This window comes from Oculina patagonica, chromosome 12 (assembly GCF_052425735.1).
Source record: "Oculina patagonica isolate OP01 chromosome 12, crgOcupat, whole genome shotgun sequence".
Lineage (NCBI taxonomy): Eukaryota > Metazoa > Cnidaria > Anthozoa > Scleractinia > Oculinidae > Oculina > Oculina patagonica.
The window spans coordinates 16,827,894-16,844,303 of NC_135769.1; the positions used below are offsets into that span (position 1 = coordinate 16,827,894).

General features: G+C 39.7%; 1 protein-coding gene and 2 pseudogenes across 2 annotated transcripts; 1 reads left to right on the top strand and 2 right to left on the bottom strand.

Annotated features, from left to right (window-relative positions):
- The first annotated feature begins 34 nt into the window (after positions 1 to 34).
- LOC144633440 (uncharacterized) lies at positions 35 to 4,327 on the top strand (annotated as a pseudogene).
- A 308-nt stretch (positions 4,328 to 4,635) lies between these two features.
- LOC144633441 (allatostatin-A receptor-like) lies at positions 4,636 to 6,920 on the bottom strand (annotated as a pseudogene). Its single transcript, XR_013567061.1, has 2 exons — positions 6,810 to 6,920; positions 4,636 to 5,957 (listed from the first exon to the last, which is right to left on the bottom strand). The product of XR_013567061.1 is annotated as an allatostatin-A receptor-like (transcript).
- A 2,327-nt stretch (positions 6,921 to 9,247) lies between these two features.
- LOC144633442 (QRFP-like peptide receptor) lies at positions 9,248 to 12,919 on the bottom strand. The gene is made up of 3 exons (XM_078492315.1): positions 12,365 to 12,919; positions 11,406 to 11,702; positions 9,248 to 9,334 (listed from the first exon to the last, which is right to left on the bottom strand). Exons 1-3 carry the CDS (start codon positions 12,917 to 12,919, stop codon positions 9,248 to 9,250), a joined length of 939 nt encoding a protein of 312 aa, XP_078348441.1.
- Between the last annotated feature and the right edge of the window lie 3,491 nt (positions 12,920 to 16,410).

The window sequence follows — 16,410 nt, forward strand, 5'->3', positions numbered from 1 at the left end:
TTTGGTTTTCTTGTGCTTATGTTTATGCTTATGCATGTCACGTGAGAACCGTCTAAGAACAATGAGGGCGTTCGTTCTTTTTATGCGCTTATGTGTATGCTTGTTTTTATGCTTATACACAGTTAAAACCAGTCTTGAAAGTAAATTACCAGTAGCTTGAATACGGCAAGATTTTTACGAAATTTCGATTTCTCTCAGGTGCTGACGAAGGAGAGAGTGATTGCCTCTTTGTTTCCCACCTTACTGGGAAAGATTTACTTCATTGCGGTTCTTCTGTTATACCATGCCGGACTTTACCACAAGCACTACGGTTAGTTCGCGATGGCGGCAAGATTTGTCTTGACGGAAGGAAGAGCGAGTCACATCCATACGGCTGTTTAAGAATGGACGGTCCTAATGGAGTGAAAGGCAAACTTATAGACAAAAGTGTTACAATCCATGGTCAGTTCTCGAAGGCTCATATTTCTTGTGAACATCGCGATAGCCTAACTTTTGGTTCACATGCCAGAAATAAGTCTCTTGAAGTAACCCTCTCAAACCTTGCATTCGACAACAATGGAGTCATTTTTATCAATCTGTGCTCTTTTACCGTCTTCGTAACCAACTGCAGATTTATGAACTGTCCGTACGGTGTAGCATGCGACAAGAAGAATCTCTTGCACAAGTCTGTCAGAAGTCGAACCTTGTAGTTACGGATAGTGAATTCTGGTACAACAAATATTCTATATTTGTCTACGTGTTTAATGAGTTCTTCAATCTGACAATCTCGAGGTGCCTTTTCGAGGGCAAAAAAGGACGGTTTAAAGTAATCTCGGAATCTAGAAATACAACAGGCGCTGTTTATGTCTGGTCAACAATACAGTTCAAAAAGAGGATCCGTACACATACCTTTATCACCGATTCAATTTTTCATCAGCTTGGACACGAAGACAACAGCTTTGCATTGGCAGTCTCGGTTCATGATATTTATAGCGCTGGATATGTGTCATTATTGAACACATCGTTTATAAACAACGAAAACTCCATTTGTGTTCAAGGTGGAATTGATTTGCGATTGACAGAAGTGAACATTAACTCAACATTTTCATATGCCATTGTAGCCGGCGGTTCTCCAAAGTTGGTACAAAGAGTAGTTGGTATAAAGGTTTTCCTAGATCGATGCATTCTAGTGAACAACAGGGTTGGCATAAGAATGGCAACAACCACTTGTTTGGCGAGTCGCCATTATTGCTCAGCAAGTGACCAAACACTTGTTGTTAAAAACAGCCTTTTTCTAGGAGGTCCCGAAACACGAGGCAACGGTGATGCAATCAGGTTTTTTGTAGAAAATAACATGAAAATGTTAGAACCTTTCAATTCAAGGTTTGGGTTTGAAGCACAGCTTAGACTTGAAAACGTTACATTTCAAGGATTACATGACTGTGCATTGTCTGTTGGTGCAGACAAGCTTGTCTATGGGCTGATCTCGGTAAAAAACTGCAAGTTTCTTAACAACCACCAGTTTGTGTATCGATTAGATGAACGGGCAACTGTACAAGTAGAATTTCAAAACGACGACCCGCCCAAATGTCCACGCAAAAGAGAAGGCGAGAAAAGTAGCAACCTCATATGGAGCAAGAAGTTTCAACTTCCGGTGATTTTTGAAGATACCATATTTGAAGGTAACATTGGTATATCTGGAGCTTTGAACTTGTTAAACGGCAACGTCACTTTCAGAAACTGTATCTTTAAAAACAATGAGGGAGTAACTATGGGAGGTCACGTCTATACGAAGACAGGCTACGGACGTCTCACCATCGAGAACAGCACCTTTACCCAAACAAGTTTGAAGAGACTCTCTAATGTTTCAAGCTATGGCTGTTTCCTGCGATCTGAAAGTGCTGGCTATTTGACAATAAAGAACTCATCTTTTACAGCAAGCGTCAACAGGAAATTTTATCCAATATTTGCAACTACAAAGAGCAGTTCTATAAACATCGATGAATCGTCCTTCCTGCAATGTCCAACTGGAAAGCAGATCAATCTGGAGAAAATTGCAAAAGAAGATGGCTTTGAATTTGTCAAGGGAAGTGAAACATGTTGGATAAACGTCAATTACATCAAGGTATTTTGTGAAGAGTGTCCTGATGGTTTTAACAGTCTACAGAGAGGATCTACCAAAGGTTTAAATATCAACAATGCTACTAGGTGCCTTAAATGCCCTTATGGAGCAACTTGACAAAATGGAAACATTGTAGCCAAAGAGAACTTTTGGGGTTACCACATTCCAATTAGACCAGCAAATCTGCAATTTGTTCCATGCCCACTTGAATACTGCAACCATCCAAACCATCCTAACCATTTTTCATATAATGGTTGTCATGGCAGACGGTCAGGTGTGTTGTGTGGCCAATGTTTTGACGGATACAGTGAAGCGTTGTATTCTACATCCTGCAGGAAGAAAGAGGAATGCAACGATCACTGGTTTTGGATGGCGACATTTATCTACTTCGTGGTCTTTGCCATTTACGTCGTCTTTAAACCTCCTATATTCTCAATGTTATATCGGCAGAGCATGTGGTTTATAAGAGCATCCGAAGGTGGCGACAATAGACAGGTGTCATCAAACGATGACGCCAGTAATGACAAACACGATGCCGGGTATCTAAAGATCGTCTTCTACTTTTATCAAGTTGCCGAGCTGGTAATGATCAAGTCCCCGGAGAAAACCCTCCACATGGTTCCTTTCATTCCACCGGTCATTGCGGTTTTTAATTTCCAGGTAAAAACTATGGACGGTAGCATTGGGTGTCCGTTTCCTGGCCTCAATGCCGTCACCAAAGAACTATTCATGTGCTTAAAGTTTCTGACAACATTGCTTTCTATTGGTTCCATCTATGTCATTCATCGAGGCATAATTAAGTCCTTTTACCTTCCAAATCCATCACTAGCATTGTACCTGGCTGTGGCTTTGGAAACATTGTTACTTGGATACGAAACACTTGCAGATACAACCCTTAAGCTTATGCACTGCGTTCCTATTGGGCAGGATTGGCGCTTGTTTGTGGACGGAAACATTCAGTGTTGGCAGTGGTGGCAGTACCTGTTCATTGTCTTCATAGTGGTGTTCGTCATTCCCCTCGTGCTGGTGATTTTCTGGGGATCACTAATGCTTTCCAAAAACAGAGTGTCGGTCAAGGAATTCTTAATATCATGTGCTTTTCCTCTGCCTCTTCTCCTTATCTGGCTGTTTCGGTATTGTAAGACGAGAGCGAATGGAAACCAATTCGAGCTGCTTGGTGGAAATTTCAACGATACCGAAGAAATCAAGAAGGTTCTCCATGACCCATTCCGGCCTCCTTCTAATCGCGAGGATGGTACGTTGTACTGGGAAAGCGTATTGACTGGTCGAAGATTTATTTTGCTGGCCATTCATACTTTTTCTACCGATCCCATGATACGGTTCGTCTGCCTGGACTGTGTATGTGTTCTGATTCTGCTGCATCATCTGAGGTCGAGGCCATTTCGCAACCGCAAAGCCAACTTCTGCGAAACCCTTTCCCTGTTTAGCCTGGTTACCATTTGTACATTCAGCTTAGCTGAAGTCACCTACATTTCCGAGGGACTAAAGCCTACTGGACCCAATCAAAGCTTTGTCCATGTTTTGCAGTGGATAGAGATTGCTGTGCTTGGACTGCTGCCAGCTGTAGCTTGCCTCCTTGTGGTGTTTGCTACTTTATCTCAACTTATTCGTGCGCTGTACCACTGTGTTAGAGTCGTGCACAAATACACAACTCGAGCGCTGTCTCTGCGATCTTCAGGTTCTTTCTCAAGGTCCAGTCAGGTCCTCATTGAGTGGGATTATGAGGAATTATACACTGTAACATAACCTGAAAACCCATGGATCTTCAGGACACTTCGTATTTACGCAAAACTTTAACTGTTATAAATGCCGAAAGAATGGTTTCTTAGTATACGGCCTGCTTAAATGATTGAGAATAATTCAGTCATGGGATAGAAGATAGAAAATTTGTTGTATTATTCGATGTTACAGGACTAAAGGCCTGTTTCTCAGCATGAACAACAATACAAAAAACTTACAATTTATAGAGCATGCAGAAAGAAACTTTTTGTTCAGATTATAGTTTGTAGCGTTTCTCACAACACTGTAAAAATTTCACTATTAAGTCAGGAGCAGCAAACGAGGAAATTCAGTCAGTAGTCTTGGAATGTCGTTGTACTGTTTTCCCGTATCGTTTAGGGCCTTTTAAAGGGACATCTTTGTAAACTAACACAATCAAGAAAGCTCACGAAACAATCAAGAAACGTTTAGAGTGAATAAACCTCCATTTTTTACGGTCTGCTAGTGATAACATATACTCCTGACAGTCACTGCTACGAGTTCACCATGTGTGTAAAAAGTTGAAGGCTATTTTCTGAATTTCGAAGTTGAGTAAAAATGGACAGAGTTACAGCAAAAACATAAATCAATAAAAATGACGTCAACTTTTTTACTCGATTTAAGGCGCACTCAATACTTCCCAGCGAAAAATTCGCTGGGAACATGAGCAAGTTAATGTGTGTAATGTTCATTGCGAACTCAGTTAGAAAAGACATTCCTAGAGCTATCATCTACTTGTTGCGAAATTAGGTTGCTTACAGACTTGTTTCTGTGTTATTATTGGATTGTACTCTTGCATTAGCCTTCAAAGTTTCGATAGTTGCTAAAGCACCTAAAGCTTCCTCAGTTCTCACATATTCCTGCAGACAAGTTGAGAACTCAGTCCCCGTGGCCCCCGCGGCCCCCGCGGCCCCCGCGGCCCCCGCGGCCCCTGTTTCTTCATTACGCTCTGTAATTGCTGTGCATGTGGCTGCAACGCCTAAAAATGTCAAAATTTTTCTTCTGGAACTCGCTTCGTTAAGTGCGATTGCTGTCTTGACCATCTCTTGTTTGAATGCTGAAGAAAATGAGACTGGTTGTTCTGTTGTGTTACGCGAAGAGTGCCCAGATCCAATGATTGGTTGCCCTGTTGTAGGCCCAACACGCACAACAGCTGCCTGTCCTCTGGCTGTGTGACTTTTCTTGCACAACAACATATCACGGAAATGTTCACGGAAGCTTTTCATCCGCATGCTGTACAACACCGGATTAATACAGCAGTTGAAGGTGGCTAATAATGTAAAACTCTTGTCGTACCACGAACCCATAACCTCTCCACCCCAGAATGTAATGACGTAAGCTATCAAGTTCGGAATCCAGGAGACTGCGTAGATCACGCTGACCGTAATCAGTGTTATGGTAACTTGCTTTCGATACCGATGCGAAGCCCTCTGGGAAGCTTCCAAATTTTTCGACTGGCTTGAACCACAAGTGATGCACTACTCTGGTATACGTGTATGCCATGATGCTTACAGGGACTATGCCTGCTAGAACCATCCAAACCAGACTTCCCACTTTGGCCTCCACGTTGCCAAAGTTACCGTCACCTTTGCACAAACGTAGGTCGGGTTGATAATAGCTGGTTTCAACGAAGCCAGGTATGTTCATCAAAATAGCAAAACTCCATCCAAGGACGATGAAGACTTTCAGACGTCGCCTTGTAAATCTACAGCGCTGGCGAAGCGGATGAATAATGGCAAAGTAGCGTTCAACAGCGATGTAGACCAAGCAAAGGATGGATACAGCAGCACCAACCCACGCTATAGCTCCGTCTGTGACAAATCTACACAGGTATCGGCCTGTCTGTCCTTCCGGGTGAGCAATGAATGGCATCATAACGTACTGAATTCCTATGAACAAGGCGAATGCCATGTCGGCGACAGCTAAGTTCACCAGTAGATAATTTAGTGTAGTCTGCATGGGCTTGTTGATGAGGACAGTAAAAATGACCAACGTGTTGCCCACCAGGGATATAAGTACAAGGATTGATAACGCCACGATAAATATCATCTTAACAAGAATTCAGAGTCACTCTCAGCTGTAAGTGAAAACTTATAATGATAGATTAATTATAGCTTTTTTACTAAATGCAATCAGTGCAGAGATTGCACACTCATCAGAAACGCACCTACATATCTAAGCCGAGTATATCGATTTTACCTTATTTTCTCTTGATTTTAGACAATAAAAATAACATATCTGACAGGAGATTATAGAATTGTTGGGTTTTAAGCGCGCACAAGCAAGCTAGCGGGGAAGCCGCAAAAACCCACCAATACCGCCAGCTACGCAGGCTTACTGATCTCATAACGTTTGTTCTTTATTTGATCGAAGAATACGAACGAATAACGAATCCCTATATGTCAAAATATAAAGTCTACGTTCGAGCAAAGTGGCCCATACCGCCGTAGATTATTTCGGTTTCTGTAGCATTAAGCGAACATGTGTATTTCTGCTCTCAGCTAGATGGAATACTTGTAAATCGCAGGGTTACTCCCAGCATTAATTCGCCGCTTCCCATTTATATACACCTGGGTGGAGAGAGGCACTGTGAGAGTGAAGTATCTTGCCCAAGAAAACAACACAATGACCCCGGGCAGGGCTCTAACCCGCACCGCTCGCTAACCATTAGGCCATTGTGTCTTTCACGTTATGTGTATGTTAGGTGGTCCTTTTGCTAATACATTACTGTGAGTCTGGTGAGAAATTCAAGTTAACATCGTAAGGAGATCCTCTTATAACTCCCTCCAGCCTTTGGATATACTAATTCAATTAAGCTGGATCAGCGTAATTTAAGGTACAATTTTTTTTCAACCGAAAAGTAATCACTCGTCTAGAATTACGTCCGAAAGAAACAACGAGGAGAAATTGTGCGATGGAGCCTACTTACGATTTCACCAATGACGGTAGATGGTTCAGTTCGACTTGTAAAGCACTGTGTTGGTGAAGGAAAGTCTTCAATGATACAAAGCTTTAGTTTAGACTAATTCACGACTTTTAAAACCTTTTCGCCTCGCAATTTACATAAAGCCTAAATTTTATCATTATTTTCTCATTTGAAGTTGACTGTTGGTTTGTTTTTATTTTTTTTTTTTGTTTGAGAAGGACTGCAATTGACTCAGATTCCAATCAACACTTAACAAAAGGCGGAAAACAAATGAAGAAATGATGAGATTCGGTGTTGCTCAGCAGTCCTTATTTATCTTTTGTTTTGATGCTGAATTCACATCTGTTATATTTATTTTTTTAAATTATCTTTTATTTCGCTATTGCTTGACTTCACGATCAGTTGGCACAATTTGTAAGCACTGTTTGTGACGAGTATTTTTTTTCGTGATAGCTATTGTTTCTGGATTTCATTAAACAACGAAATTTTCGACCAAGCCTTTGACAACATGCAGTTGAGCGCCTTTTCTTCTATAAAAATGTTCAGGAAACTATTAATACAAATAGCATTTTTTCTTTTTTTCTATCTCCGTAAGAATAGGCAGTTTTGATTACTTTGCCATCCTGCGGAGTTTTAATTGGATTTTTCATTTTCGCAAGACAAAAAGCCTGAAATAAGAAGTTCTACACATGCAAACTGTTATTGTGCACGGGAAACGAATGTATACGGCCCTTGTCAAGGTTTATACAATTTACTTCCTGCCAAGAAGGAAAACACTCATAAAACGTTGTCATAATATTATACACTCGCCAGGTTTAGGACTGAACGTTTCAAGAGGTCTTTTATAAAGAGATGTGTTTTCAATTTGTATAGAACTGTATTATTGCACTGGGCATCGATAGCCTTTTGGTAACTTTCATCTTTTCATTAAGTAAATACATGATGTTAATGAAACAGTGTATTGAATTTCGTCTGCCAAGATTCGGCAAATCTATTATTGTATTTTACATTCAGAATGCACAGACCTAATTTATCGGCAACTTGGATCTCTTTGTTGGTCTGTATGCGGCGATATGTCAAACATAAAACCTGACTGACATCTTGACGGTAATACAGTTTTTTCCAATATTAATTAACAGGAATGAGATTTTCTCTTTCATTTGGTAACTTCTTACACTTTGCTATTTTTTGAAAACATAAATTAGAAAAACTAGTCTGGGGTACTAAAGTGAGATACTGGAAATAATGCAATCAGGTTTTTAGCAGAAGGTGCCATGAAAATGTTCGAACATTTCAAGCCGAGGTTTGGGTTTGAAACACAGCTAAGGCTTAAAAACGTTAGACGTCTAGACCTTATCATGGTTTTGAAAGCCGTTTGACGGGTTGGCAACACCCTCCGAATTTTCAGTGTTCAGTGTCTATAGGTATTAGCATGAGTTGTAGTAGTATTTGGAAATAACACTGCGAGTAATATTTTGGACAATTTTAAAATATTAAAGCCGGTATTGTTTCCAAATACTATACTACGTACAACTCGTGCTATTATTTGTTTATAATACAAGGCAAATGTCTTGAGTGAGTATCTGAGTGTATCACGACGATCGTAGCTCATTCGCAAATGTCATTGAAGCTTCGTTTTGAAACGTTTAAGCAATGGAAAGCTTTTTTCAGCTCAGTTACACCACACAGAAGTCTTTTGCTTGTCATATTCGTAGGTTTTCGCGCACTTTGACAGCTTATCTCATTGAAATGTCCATTTTTGTCCACACTTCAAACGATAGAATTTTCCACCCTCATTGTTTTTAAGAGTTAATTTTTACACTGGGTGGCAAACTTGCCATATTTGGAAGAGAATGGTATTTAAAGCCCTTTTAAACATCAACACTCTCTTCCAAATATGGCAAGCCAAACTTTTGAATACTACTCTCTTCCAAATGTGGCAAGTATTTGAGATAAATGCAGCTCGTTTAAACCAATCAGCGTTAAGAAATTTCTTAGCCTGTATTATAAGTATCGGAATCTGATACCAAATAATTTTCTCACAAATCCAATACTGTACAGCTCATGAATCGTAAAGTTGAGATACTTAGCAAAGGATTGTATTCTTCAGATTTTACGGATGTGGTTGTGCTAGAAAGCTTCCAATTACCTTTTAACTTTCCATATATTTTTCTCTTTTTTCCGCAGATTAACGTTCCGGTTCGGTGGATTGACGCGGTTCGCGGGAAAAAAATTATAGAAAAATGTACGAAAAATGTAAAATGTAACCGAACGCTTTCTAGCCCAAATACATCCCGCCTGTCCTCTTCCTGGTTATAAACTTTTTTACCCGAGTTAAGGCGAACTCAATACTTCGCGGCCAAAATTTCCGTCGTGGTAGTTTCTGCTGAGGAAAATGAGAATGGTGTTGGTGCTGCTTTGTTACCCGCAGATTCCTCAGATCAAGTAATTGGTTGCTCTGTTGTAGGCCCCACATGCACAACGGCTGCCTGTCCTCTTGCTGTTTGCTTTTTCTTGCACAACAACAAGTTAGTCAATGTATTGCAATTGCTTACCACGAACTCACTTCGAAAGACGTTACCACAGCTTCCAGTTCCTTTTTGCAATCAAAGAGCTCTTCGAGCCGCAACTGAATTTTTTCACTAAGTATTACGTTTGGTTTTCATACCGTGAATATATATGAGCAACAGGAGATTCAAGTATAAGTAGTTTTTTAACCTTAATGATCAATTGTATTTTTATTAATTTTACTGCGAATTTCAATTTTATATATTTTTAGTCGTATCGTTCTTAGCTTCTTAACCCCTAGGTTTTTAATCAACTTTGTAATAATTTCGATTTTTAATTCATTTTTTTTTTCTTTATGCCATTATTTTTTATCTCAGGACCTCCCTGAAAACCACACTAGTGAGTGGAGCCTCCTGTTAAAAGATCATTATAATTATTATTATTATTATTAAACGTTTCTCTAAAAAAGCAGAAATGAGAAAACATGTGCGACCTTTAGATAATTAGCATGTATTAGCCCCGCATGATAATGCCTGTCGGATTCGCTCAATTGATAAGGTGTCAGGATGTGGTGCGAGAGGTAGTGAGTTCAAATCCCAGAGGTGTCAGGTTTCTTTTTTTACCCCGTAGCACTAAAATGGTTTGTTATTATATCGCTCCGTAGGTGTGCATTGCAGAATAAAAGCATTTATATGTAAGCCGTAAAGTAATAACATTGTAATTGTAATTAAATATATCAGAACATATAGACTGATTTAGGTAAAATGTACTTGTGCTGTTACGTCTGAAAAGCTTTTCATTTTCTTGCAAACAAGAAGCCACGCACTCGATTTTAGCCAGCGCTCTGTTTTCTAGATAGATTCATCGTTGATGAAGCTTATGTGAAACCCGATTTAGCTTTCGAATGCTTCTTCATGTACGACGCTAGCTCTACAGACACGAAAATCATCGATCGATTAATGGCTCTCAATGTCCACTTTTTTGGCAGTCGATCACTTTCTACACGCAATTGTCGGCCACATTTTGTTTCTTTGCTTCTTTCTTTTCTTTTCAAACCCCTTTAAATTTAAAAGGCCGCCTTTTACGGCCGCCTTGCTACACTCTTTTTACTATTATGTCTGCTGGTCAGCGGAGTTGCAAAAAATGTTTACAGATGATGGACCATGTGAGTGAAGCTGGGCTACCCACTAAACTTCCTGAATTAAAAATTCAGTCGTAAAAGCGGTTGCTTACATCACTCACTCACTCATCCTCATCGAGCCCATGAGGACTCTTGAGGCCGGAAAATAATTTATTTGCCCCGCAGCTGTCATACGCGTGACACCAGAATTCCAGCTAAGAAAGCTATCATCGGGTGGCTCGCATGTCGCCCGACGGCACCCCCTGATGAGTTCGTCAATTCTCTGTTCGGTTTCCGTAATCATATATTTTTACAGGGTGCGGGGATTAGCCGCACGCCCAACCCCCAACCTGGAGGACCAGTGACTACCATTTTGTCTGGCCTCTACCCTTTGAACTGCCCGCCAAGGTTAGACCTGCCGGGGGAAGACCCCCGACGGTATAGCTCTCAAGGTCATTGAGGCACGCAAGCTCCCCCACCACGACAAGGCGGTAGTCTAGTTGCTTACATAACATAACATAAAACTTTATAGACATATTAAAATAACATAGAACTTTACAGACATGTTTCTGTGTTATTATTGAGCTGCTGGCTTGCATTAGCCTTTAAAGTTTCGGTAGTTGCTAAAGCACTTAAGTCTTTCTCACTATTCATGTTTTCCTGCAGACAAGTTGAGCAATCAGTCCCAGCCTCTCCTGTTACTTCTTTGCACTCTGTAAATGTTGTGCATGTGGCCGTTTTTTTCCCTATGTCTGCTGCAGCGCCAAAAATTGTGAAAGATTTTCTCCTGGATTTCACTACGTTTAGTGATGTTTCCGTTGTGGTAATTTCTGCTGAGGAAAATGAGAATAGTGTTGGTGCTGCTTTGATACGCGCAGATTCCTCAGATCCATAAATTGCCCTGTTGTCGGCCCCACATCCACAACAGCTGCCTGTGCTCTTGCTGTTTGCTTTTTCTTGCACAACAACATGTCACGGAGATGCTCACGGAAACATTTCATCCGCATGCTGTACAACACCGGATTGATACAAGCGTTGAAGGTTACCGATAATGTACCACTTTTATCGTACCACGAACCCATAACCACTCCACCCCAGGATTTTAAGACGTAAACTGTCAAGTTTGGAATCCAGGAGACTGCGTAGATCAGGCTGACTGTAATCAGCGTTGTGGTAACTTGCTTGCGATACCGAAGCGCAGCCTTCTGGGAAGCTTCTAAATTCTCGGCTGGCTTGAACCACAAGTGACGTACTACTCTGGTATACAGGTTTACCGTACCCAAATTCGCAAGTAGCCAATCAGAAGCGCGATCTACTGTCCTGATATCCAACTATATCAAGTCACTGACCTGATATGCCACCATATCACGGTTACTTTGAAGTAAAGTAGTGCTACTGTATGATGAATTGAAAACAGGTTTTACCAATAAAACAGAACTAGCGGTGTTTAATGGTCGTAAAAAGAGAAAAACTTTCCCGCTAAAAATAAACTTGAGCGCGCTCGCCAGTTGCGCGATGTTTGCCGACGAGTACTGAGACATTTAGACTAAAAAAATGTAGTCGGAATTCCCAAATTTTCGCTTAATTTTGATATTGAAAATTTAGAAAATGAAACTCTAAACAAACGAGTGGAAAAAAGGCAGAGGAAGAACTTGGTAAAAGTGTTGAAGACCAAGTCAACACAATTTGCAGTACGTACCTGGCAAGCATGGTTTCAACAGAGCGTTAAATATAACCGAATTTTTGGCTGAATTTGGGTACGGTAAATACCTAATCGTACCTTTTTGGTACGCTTCGGCAGCATATCAGGCTCGTTTGGTCTCGCCATGGGTATTTTGGCTCGACTACGTCTCGCCAAAATACGAACTATGGCTCGACCAAACTCGCCTGATATGCTGCCGAAGCGTACCAGAAAGGTACGATTAGGTATAAATACCATGATACCTACAGGGATTATGCCTGCGAGAATAATCCAAACCAGACTGTCTACTTTGGCCTCCACGTCGCCAAAGTTACCTTCCTTTCCGCACAAACGTAAGTCAGGTTGATAATACCCCGTGCTCATAAAGTCAGAAACATTTATCAAAAAAGCAAAACTCCATCCAAGAACAATGAAGACTTTTAGACGTCGCCTTGTAAATCTACAGCGCTGGCGAAGCGGATGAATAATGGCAAAGTAGCGTTCAACAGCGATGTAGACCAAGCACAGAATGGATACAGCACCACCAACCCACGCTATAGTTCCGTCTGTGAAAAATTTGCACAAATATAGGCCTGTCTGTCCTTGGGGATGGGCAATGGATGGCATTATAATATACTGTATACTTATGGACGAGGCGAACATCATGTCGGCGACAGCTAAGTTGACCAGTAGATAATTGAGCGTAGTCTGCATGGGCTTGTTGAGAAGGACAGTTAAAACGACCAACGTGTTGCCGACCAGGGATATAAGTACAAGGATTGATAACGCCACGATGAATAACATCTTAACAAGTATTCCAAGTCACTTTGATCTAAAAGTGAAAACACAAAATAAGAAATTTGCTTCTCTCACTAAATGAAATCAGTGCAGATATTGCATGCACCTACATATCTAAACCACCTTGAACGAGGAACTGAGTGACGAGCGAATAACGTCGAATACGAACAAATAAAAACGAGTCCTGGAATATAGCGTCAGCCCGAGCGTATCGACCTACTAAACTTTCTCTAATGTTTATGTTATAGGTAGTCTAAGTACATTACTGTGTTCTGATTTTATATAATTCGCGAAGGAGAACCTGTAATACTTCCCTCCAACCACACCAATACCATCTATTAGCAAATAAGAGAGAGTTTGTAGAAAAAACCTTTGCAAATACCCATAAAGCTGGATCAGCGTCATGAAACGTATCATATTTTTCAACCTAAAAGTACAGTTGCATCCAAAAGTAAGAACGAGGATCTCCTCCTTTTTGAAAATTTTGTGGTGAAGCCTACTTACGATTTCACGAATGGCGGCAAATGTTACGGTACACCCTGAAGAAGAATTCACGGTATCGAAAACCTTTTCGCCTCGTAATGACCAAAGTGTATAGATTGTATTCATTATATTTTCATTATTAAAGCTGCCTGTTTTTTAAAAGGACTACAATTGACTCAACCTTCAAACTAAACTAAACAAAAAAGGGAGAAAACAAATGAAGAAATGATGAGGCTTTTTATTGCTCAGCAGTCCTTATTTATCTTTCTTTTCAACGCTGAATAAACATCTGTTATTACATTTTTTTAATGATTTTTTTATTTTCTTAGTGCTTGACTACACGATCAGTTAGCACAATTTGTATCCGAGCTGTTCATGATCAGTTACCTTTTTGTAAAACAATCTTTTCTGGATTACGTTTGACAAACACATGAACAGCGAAAATTTGGACCAAACTTAAAAACATACAGATGAGAACTTTTTTTCCGAACAAGAAACACTCAACAATCTATTCATACAAATACTATTATCATTGTTTTGTATTTCCGTAACCATTAACACTGTTTAAATAATTTTGGCGTCTTACTGAGGTTTTATTAGATTTTTTATTTCTCAAATCAATAGGCCTTCATAAGAAGTTATAAACATGCAAACTGTTATTATACACAGGACGCGAATGCACAAGACCCTTGCCAAGGTTTTAACAATTCATTTCCTCCCAAGAGGGAAATCACTCAAGTAACGTGGCCATAATAGTATTTTACATCTCTCAGGTTCAAGACTAGTACTAAGCATTGATAACTAAGCATAACTAAGCATAAGACTGAACGTTTAAAAATGTACGTTATATAGAGGCGTGTTTTCAATTTGTAAAGATCTTTACTATTGCATTGGCATGGATGGCTTTTTCGTAACTTTGATATTTTCTATTTTGTAAAATTATTGCATGGAGATGCTGTTAATAAAACACTGTATTGACTTTTGCCTGTCAGGATTTCACAAATCTGTCATTTTAATTTACCTTGAAAGCGCAAATTTAATTTATCGGCGGCTAGGGTCTCTTTGGTGGTCTGTATGCGCCTGTATGTCAATCTGTTATCATAAGACTGAACTGACATCTTGACAGCAATATTGTATTCTCCACCGTTAACAGGAATGAGATTTTCTTTTTCATTAGGTAACGTTTTCTTCTTGCCTAAGCATAACCACACGCAAAAGCATAACTAGTAAGCATAACCTTAAGCATAAACCCATTTGAAGAAGGAGCCGGCACATTCATTCCACTTGCGCTGTCTTCACTAGGAATATGCATAAGGAAAGGAAGAATAATTTCTCTTTTGCTTATGCTTATGCCCCTTGAGAAAAGTATAAAAGAATGAAGGCGTTCGCTCTTTTAATGCGCTTATGTTTATTCTTGTGTTTGTGCTTATACCCAATTAGCCTAGCCTTTAAAGTAAATATACAAGAAACTTGCATTTTGCAAAATTTTTATGTTATTTCAATTTCCGTTATAGTGGCTGACAAAGAAGAGGACGATTGACTCTTTTTTTCCATCTTACTGGTGAAGATTCACTTCACTGTGGTTATTATGCCATGCCGAAGTCTGCGCCCGGCAATTTGGCTAGTTCGTTATGGCAGAAAGAGTTGTCCATATGGTTGTTTAAAAATGAACGGTGTTATTGGAATAAAGCTGAAATTTATAGACAAAAGTCACAATACATCGGCAGTTTTCGAAGGCTCATATTTCTTGCGAACATCGAGCATCTTTGTCACATCTTTAAAGGGGCTTTGTCACGGATTTAACCAAATTTTTTGAACAGCCAAAATTTATATTTTTGTCGTAAGAAACCTAAAAATAATGGTCCATTTTCATTTACAATTGCTATATTAGAGCACTGAAACTGTAAACAAGCGTCCTCAGCTGCGGATGGCTCGGATGAAAATGGATTGCGATTTGAAAAAGTAATGCTTAATTTTTCAAAAATGCCCTAATCGATTTGGGAAGTGTCTAAAATTAGTTGGTAACACTAAGCGGCCACACGTTTATCATTTCTTGAGTGTAATGATAATTACAAGTTAAGTGTAATGATAATTACAAACACCTTACCAATTTCTCTTCCAGGAAATGTAACCGTTGTCAACGTGCCTTGTCAGTGAGAGCAGATTCGTTTTTCTCTAGAAGCAGAATTTCTCTAGGCCGGCTATTACATTTTCTCTGGAAATGGTCACAAAAAAATTCCTTAAAGATTATGGAAATTGAAGGTGTAGCATCAAGAAAGGTCCTGGTCAAGTTTTCGCGAAAGTGCCGGGAGGTAGCATGGGATGCCCTGCTGCGTCACCCAATCCCCCAGTTAGGCGGACCAGGCGTCATTGTTCAAATTGACGAATCAAAATTTAATCACAAGTTAAAGGTAAGTTAAAGGATAATTCAGGCCTTGACAAAGCATGATTTTTTGTTGTTATTGTCATTTTTATCTGCTCTTTTGGGATAAGAATCGGCAAGAAGAGAAAATTTGGACACGGCAGCCCTACAAGTAGGCACGGGACCACCTATCCAATCTCTGTTTTAAAGATGCCGTGCCCAGACGCTTTCCGTGTAAACCGTGCACCAGTTTCCAAAAATATGTCTTTGATTGTAATATAGATTGTATTAACTGCAAATGTGTATTGGATTGCGGAGAACCTGGTTATAATCAATTATGTCACTTCCTGTTTTCAAAATTCATTTCCGCTTCCTCGTCTTTTATTTGTAACGGACATCTTTTACATGTATGATATCGAACATCTTTTGGATGTAATAAACATCTTTTAGTCGGATCGAATATCTTTTTGTTGTATAAAACGTCTTTTACTGAGTTGTATTGAACATCTTTTAGTTTTATCAAACATCGTTTTAGTTCATCGATGTATGCAACATAATATTGATGTATGGTCATTCGTTATTTTGTCCGTAAAAAGCCGCCATACCTCCTAGGCCTCGCAGTTACGTAAAGAAATCATTTGTTTTAAACGAT

Bases quoted from the DNA above. Each gene is read 5' to 3' on its own strand.
- LOC144633442 (XM_078492315.1), bottom strand. From the start codon at position 12,919: ATGTTATTCATCGTGGCGTTATCAATCCTTGTACTTATATCCCTGGTC. The intron at 11,703-12,364 runs ATACCTAATCGT...GGTACGGTAAAC, and splicing joins CTGTAGGTATCATGGTATTT to CTGTATACCAGAGTAGTACG. The intron at 9,335-11,405 runs ATGTTGTTGTGC...ACATTGACTAAC, and splicing joins TCCGTGAGCATCTCCGTGAC to TTGTTGTTGTGCAAGAAAAA.